This window comes from Puntigrus tetrazona, chromosome 25, assembly GCF_018831695.1.
Source record: "Puntigrus tetrazona isolate hp1 chromosome 25, ASM1883169v1, whole genome shotgun sequence".
In the NCBI taxonomy this organism is placed as follows: Eukaryota; Metazoa; Chordata; class Actinopteri; order Cypriniformes; family Cyprinidae; genus Puntigrus; species Puntigrus tetrazona.
In genome coordinates, this window is record NC_056723.1 from 2,940,085 (window position 1) to 2,947,584 (window position 7,500).

General features: G+C 32.6%; 2 protein-coding genes across 4 annotated transcripts in view; both read left to right on the forward strand.

Moving 5' to 3' along the window:
* zmp:0000001167 (protein phosphatase 1 regulatory subunit 12A) overlaps positions 1-7,500 on the forward strand; it is a 40,652-nt gene that overhangs the window by 26,646 nt on the left and 6,506 nt on the right. The window lies entirely within an intron of this gene.
* The window catches only part of pgghg (protein-glucosylgalactosylhydroxylysine glucosidase), an 8,160-nt gene continuing 2,283 nt past the window's right edge, over positions 1,624-7,500 (forward strand). For 2 of the 3 annotated variants that reach the window (XM_043227824.1, XM_043227826.1), the window contains exons 1-9: positions 1,624-1,706; positions 2,376-2,673; positions 2,749-2,959; positions 4,179-4,623; positions 5,278-5,397; positions 5,479-5,610; positions 5,682-5,793; positions 6,606-6,678; positions 6,787-6,923. In XM_043227824.1, coding sequence (XP_043083759.1) covers positions 2,427-2,673; positions 2,749-2,959; positions 4,179-4,623; positions 5,278-5,397; positions 5,479-5,610; positions 5,682-5,793; positions 6,606-6,678; positions 6,787-6,923 — 1,477 coding nt within the window. In that variant the 5' untranslated portion in view covers positions 1,624-1,706; positions 2,376-2,426. The remainder of the gene's footprint in view (positions 1,707-2,375; positions 2,674-2,748; positions 2,960-4,178; positions 4,624-5,277; positions 5,398-5,478; positions 5,611-5,681; positions 5,794-6,605; positions 6,679-6,786; positions 6,924-7,500) is intronic. The other variant, XM_043227825.1, reaches the window with a different exon arrangement.

Genomic DNA, 7,500 nt, shown 5'->3' on the forward strand with positions numbered 1-7,500 from the left:
CACAGATCAGACGTTTGCCTCTCGGTACCTTTGGCACAAAAAAAAAAAAAAAAACACATGACCCTTGAGAATGAATGCCATCCTCTCATCTGTTTGTCTCATCTTCATATACACTGACAACAAGGACAGCTCCTAATAAGGTACGCCGAGCCAGTCCTGCTGTAAATATCCCTGCGGCCCGAGAGAGAGAGAGAGAGGAAGGGAGGGAGGAGAGGAAAAGTCTGGGGGAAAACGGAGCGGATGGATTGCGGCCTTATAAGGGTAAAGCTGCTCTTTTCCCAGGCCCTGGATCCCAAACTCCGGCGCGCTGCCAACGAGAAACGCAACAGCGTCTGGCGCCATCTAGAGGCGGAGCGGCGCCATGACATTGTGAAAATAAGTCATGTGCTGTTCATACAGAAAACTACAATTTGAGCTATTGTGTTAGGAGAATTACATCTAAAAAAAAAAAAAAAAAAATATATATATATATATATATATATATATATATATATATATATATATATATATATATATATATATATATATATATATTTTTTTACTGCAATAATAGACAACAAATATTACAGAAATATATATATATATATATATATATATATATATATATATATATATATATATATATATATATATATAATATAAATACATTTATAAAAAATTATATAATAAAAATATTAAAGATATGTAATATTTATAAAATATCAAAGATATGGTGGTACACGTACGTAAATAAATACACAGTAGATTAAGGAGAAATCTTAAACATAGAACGCCTCTTGTTTTTGTGACGTCGAATACCTAAAGCGTGCAAAAATGACGCCGTGACGTCACTGCGTTATCAAAATTGCGTCGCAACGTCAAATCTCTGCTAATATATGTTAACTTGTATTGGTTTGCACAATAATATGCGTGATATAATATTAAAATATAAATAACCGTATTTTAATGCACAATGAATTATTGAACACATTTTAGGTGGTTTTATGTAGCTATAAAATATTGCGCATTCACAGCAATATGCTTTAAGCAGCGTATAAATCTGGTATATATAGCAAAGTCTTTTTTATATTGGCTTTTTTTATCTGCACTTTAAATTACGCATTGTGTTTATTATAACTTTATCTATTTATATGGCTTTTTTCCCTTGCATTTCTGATGAAAAAAATACTTTGTGTCATAAACTTGCAATTACGAGTAAAAATGAATACATTAAATAGAATAATAAAATAAAATAAATAAAAAGATTTAGACTACAGGAAAAATGTCAATTTAACATTTTAAATGAACTTCACAAGAAAGTAAAACGTACTGCATCATAAAACTGTCATAAAAATATATGAACCACTCAGAAACAAATCAGCTTTTTATATTATAACATAGGATTATTTGGAGACGTTTGTTCAGTAGAAAGCATAAATCTCGTTTAAATCTATTAGGGGGCGTACCTTCATAGAAATGGACCTAATTTTAATAAAATAAATAAAATAATTCTGAGAAAAGTAAATATTACATCGCAGTCGATGTGCTGTTTCAAAAAATGGATTAAATTTTAAGACCAACCTACTCGACCAATCAGCGACGGTCTTTCGGCTTTTCTCCCCGCCTACAGTCACGTGACTGTAGCCCCGCCCTTTTTTACGTCCGCTTTTGTGCGCGTGAAACTTTTCTGCGTTCAACAGCAAAAGCAGCAGATGTTCGATACAGTAGTAAGTACTAACGCTTGATCAAAAAAACTTGCTTTAGGAAATGTTTAGCAACATTTAATCGAATGTTGGCCAAAGCGAGTCAACTCTCAGTGGTCTGTTTGCATGCGGCATTGGTAGCTTTGATTGTTTACTGTGATCAAAGTATAATTGTCACGAGTTTAAACGACGCATGACAAAATACTGTCGTAATTTGCATTAAATACTGTAGTGTTTTTGAACCATACTAAAGAAAAGTGTATTATACTGTATGCATTAGAGTATTATTTATTATAACTCTACATCATACTGTAGTACTAACTATAGCGAGCTGATAAATTATAATAAATACTGTAGTATACTTTAGTTTTTACTACAATAAACTGGTGTATTGTACTGTAATATACCAGAAATATATAGAAACTTCGTACCGTATTGGGTAAAGTCTATATATTACTACAACACACAACAAATTATTTCAAGTATGGTATGGTATAGTATGGTTTTAAAACACTATAGTATTTACTATGGTGTTTTATCTCTCAAAAACATAATTTTAATAAATATTAAGCACATTTATGTGTTTATGTGTTATTATTGAGTGTATACACATGCATGTGAATGAAAGTGAAAATGAGTAATGAGAATATTATTACAGTTTTTATGATTGTCTCGTCACATAACAACGAATAGGCTCCTTGCATCTAGGTCACGCGTCCCATCTTTCCTCCAGCTTGCCCGAAAATGACCTCCGACCCCGCGGACCCGTACATCTTCACGTCTGACTCTCTCCCGCCCGACCCTCGCTTCATGCCGCCGCTGACCAACGGCCTGCTGGGATGGAGAGCATTCGATCCTGTCATGCACGTGGGCGGGGTTTATAACGGTGAAGGCGGGGCTTGTCACCGTGGCAACATTCCTTGCCCGCTGGCAGTTAAAATGCTGACCGCAGAAGCGGGGCAACACACGTACGAGTTAGACATGCACACAGGTTAGAGAGCGCACACAGGAATTAGCGTGCGGTATAATACCGTATTTGATATTACAGCACAGGTGTCTCTTTCAGGTGTTTTCTCTCACACCGTGGTCACAGCTGGTTTTGAGGCCGCTCAGGTTTTGTACGCTCACCGGCAGCAGACAAACCTCCTGGTCATGGAGGTCCTCCTCAAACGCTCGGAGACCGGCGCCGGACCCATCTCTGTTCAGCTAGAAAGTTCTTTCCAACCCCAAAGTGATGACATTGTCTTCCAGAACGCACCGGACTACAAGAGCGGGAGGTACTTCTGGTTATATGACATTTGCATTCTGGAATAAAATTGCTAGTGTTCACAGTGATGCAAAAAATAAATAAATAAGTTTGCAAAAATAAATGATTGTTTTGAGAATAAAGTACAAGAATAAAGTCAGAGCAATGTGAGAATAATTCACAATATTTTGAGAATAAAGTAATGATTATAAGAGTAAAGTTGTAGCAATATAAGATTAAAATCATAATAGTAAAATAATAATAATAATAATATAAAAATCTAAAATTATAAAAAGGATTAAAAATTATAAATAAATATAAAACAATAAATATTATTTTCAAAATAATGCTATGAGATTTAATTCTCAAAATATTGTGACTTTAATCTTATACTTCTATAACTGCATTTACATATTGAATTGGCAAAATGTTTTATATTCATATTTAAATAAAACCAAATGTAGGTGGGGCTTAAACCAGACGTTTGTATAAACTACATGAAAAATCCACTGTAAAATGTCATTTTGTATAGTTATATTTTTTTATAGTTTTATAGTTAACATATATCTTGCATAATTAATAAAATTATAAATAAATTAAATAAATAATTATCCTTTATTTAAACATTTCTTTTAATAATGAAACAACAGGCATTGTTTTTTACTAATTAAAAAATAATATATTTTATTATCTATAAACTATTAAGTATAAGAACTGAGTAAAATTATACAAATATTATTTTTAAAATATAGGTGTGACTTAAACCAGCCATGAAAATGTAATTTTGTTCCTTTTATAGTTAACATATGCCTTGCATAATTCATACAAGTTTTTATTATTCTTTATATGAATTTCTATGAAAATCTTTTATTAATTAAACAAACCAATAAGCATTTAAATATTTTAATAATTAAAAATAATGAATTTTATTATCCATTAAATATAAAATAAAAGTATTAAGTAATATTGATATGATATAAATATTTTAAAATATTTCTACATATTTTATATATAATAAAAATAATAATTAATAAATGATAAATAAAAGCAAAAGTAGTAGTGTATGCAGATGGAATTGGATAAATGTCATGAAAATAAGCTATTTTAAACAAATCTTCGAATAAGAAATTTGTTTTACTCATTTTAAATATCTTGTATAATTTTTTTTGGAGCCTTGATCCTGGTATGGTGTTAAAAAGTAAATAATAAGTAGTAGTGTCAGAAGAAGTGACCTTTTTTTTTCTCTTCAGGCATATTTTTGGACAGACTGTCTCTGCAGAGGTTTCTGGAGGAATCCGTCCATTTGTGCACCTGATCTGGACGCCCATCACACCCACCCTGACCCTCGCACCCGACCAGAGCCGGTCCAGCTGGGTTTTCCTGGTTGCCGTTGCCGGTAGCGACGAGAGCGCCCGGTCGTCTTACGAGACTGGTTTGGGGCTCGTTGATGCTGGCGACCTACGACCCTCGCACCTGAGAAGCTGGGCAGAGCTCTGGAAGGGGAGCAGCGTAGAAGTGGAGGGAGCAGAAACCCTGAACCGAGCTCTGATTGGCTGCATGTTTTATCTCCTCAGTTCATTCTCGTCTTTAAGCGAGGAGGCGAACGCACCGTTCGTGTTCGGAGGAGTCAGTCCTGGGGGTTTGTCAAACGGAGGTAAAGATGAGGATTACCATGGCCATGTGTTCTGGGATCAGGTGAGTTTAACACATCTGGTGCAGCACTTGGAAACAAATTTATAGTTTTTTTTATTCAACCAATTTATTTATTTTTCTAGGATTATTTTGTTATTTTTCAGTATTAATTTTAAATATTGTAATAAATGAAAATTTCATAAATGAATATATATATATATATATATATATATATATATATATATATATATATATATATATATATATTTGTGTGTGTGTGTGCATAGATTTTATTTATTAGATTATTGTTGTGCTTGAATATTAAAAGTGATGTAAATGTTATATATTTCATTATATATTTCTATAATAAATATTATATTATTATAATATTAAATAGAATTAAATAACATAAATATATAATTAAAATGGTAATAATAAATCCATCTTCGTATCTGTCCATATATTAACTTATACTTAATATAAGCATTATAGATAGATAGAAAGAGATCTTTTGTAAATGTATTTTTCTACACGTATAGTAATTCAAAAGATTTTTTGTAAAAGTAAAACGGTAATAATATCAATTAAATGTGTTAAATTATTAAATGCATTGAATTAATATCCTAACATAAGTTTTTTTTTTCATTTGATATTTTTGTGGACTTCCAGCCAGTGTGAAAATCCCTGATAGATGTGTATTTTTGTCTCTCCCCTCAGGACTTATGGATGTACCCGAGCGTGGCCCTCTTCTATCCCCGACTGGCCCGGGCCGTGCTGGAGTACCGTGTAGAAACGAGAGAAGGCGCCCGAGCAAACGCCCAGCGAACGGGCCACCAGGTACAGAGAGGGATTACTCTGGAAGCGCCTGCAGCTTTCTACACTCTTACACTATTTACGGTTCTCCACCCATTTAATCAGGGGCTGAAGTTCGCGTGGGAGAGCGCTCTGACGGGCCGCGACGTTTGTCCAGAGGACATTTACGCGGAGCAGGAGCTGCACATCAACGGAGACGTGGTGCTGGCTTTCCAGCAGTACTTCTACCTCACGCAGGTACGGACGACACGCACATGCAGACTGCACACGCGTGCCAGGACGTGATCCGTGTCTGCTTCATCACGCAGGACCTGGAGGTGTTCAGAGAAGGACGGGGCAGTGAGGTGGTGTGGGGCGTCGCTGATTACTGGACTTCACGGGTAACATGGGACCCTACTGAGCAGCAGTACCATATCAAAGGTTAGCACTGACTTCATCGATACCTAAAACTATTACTATTCTCATTCTGATTCATATTGATGTAAAGCTATAACCGTAACTAAACGAAATTAGAAATGCTTATGATTTATTATTTTTTAACGATCTTGGCGACTAACTGAAATACGTACTAACATTAAATAAAATACTCAAACTGAAATAAAAGCAAAAATTAATGGGACGTGTTTAAAAAGAACAAAAAGTGAGAAAAAACACATTACGATATTACAACAAATTAAATGTAATTACTTCACATAATTATTTAGTTAATACATCACGCCTACAATTATTATTATTAAATAATAATCATATTATTAATGTAATACCTGAAGGGTCGGAAAAAGCAAAAAGCATTAAAAAAATAAAAAATGAAACTGAAATATGTTTAAATAGAAGCACTAAAATTATTAAATAAATAAAAGTTAATACAAAAATGTATTTAATCTCTAAAAAAAACACATAACAAATGACAAAAAAATTAACTGAAATTAAAATGAAAAAGAAGAGCGGGGAGTGAGTGCATATAAAACAAAATATGAATAAAAACAATAAAAGTTAATAATACTAAAATAACACTGGTCATGTCATTAGCATGCATTTTAATACTTGGAATAATAGTTTAGGTAACGTAGAACTTTTGAATTTAATGAGCATTACATCCTATTAGTGTTTAATGTTTTTAGTGTTTTGTGCTGCATTAAGGGCTGGAAAAACAACAAATGACTGAAACAAAGTAAGCAATCCGTCTTGTTCTGATGCTGTAGGTACCTAAGCTTGTTTGTGTCTGTTATTAGGTGTGATTCCTCCTGATGAGTATTACTTCACTGTTGACAACTCAGTGTTCACTAACGCTGTCGCCCAACGCAGGTGTGTGTGTGTGTGTGTGTGTGTTTGAACAAACATCAGTACTTAGGTTTTCTTACCTACAGTTTTCACCTAGTGCATGATAGAACAGCCATTTGTTTTCTTGTTTAGTCTTCAGTTTGCCGTGGAGTTGTCCGGTCTGTTGGGGCACACGCCTCCTCCCGCTTGGCAGGACGTGGCTGATAAGATCAAAATCCCCTTTGACCCCAAACTGAAGTATCACCCAGAGTTTGATGGCTACACGCAGGGTGAGATGACCTCATCAGCTATATACATACATATATATATATATATATATATATATATATATATATATATATATATATATATATATATATATATATATATATATATATATATATATATATATATATAAATCAGTGGATGTTTTGAGTCAAATAACACAAACTAAGGATATTTTCAGCTTTTATTCTACTACATAAAATACATCAGTAATATACCAATCAGAATTTTTTTAATCCTATATAAATAAAAAGCTAAATTAAATTAAATTAAATTAGTGCTGCCAAACAATTAATCACGATTAATTGCATTTAAAATAAAGGTTTTTTACATAATTGATGTGTCTGTGTGTACTGTATATATATATATATATATATATATATATATATATATATATATATATATATTTTTTTTTATTATTATTATTTATTTATTTATTTTTATATATATATATATATATACTGTATGTGTGTGTATTTATATATACTTAATAAATATACACACACACACACACTATGTAAACAAAAATGCAATTAATCATTTGACAGCACTAAATTAAAAAATTTAAAGCACTGGAAATAA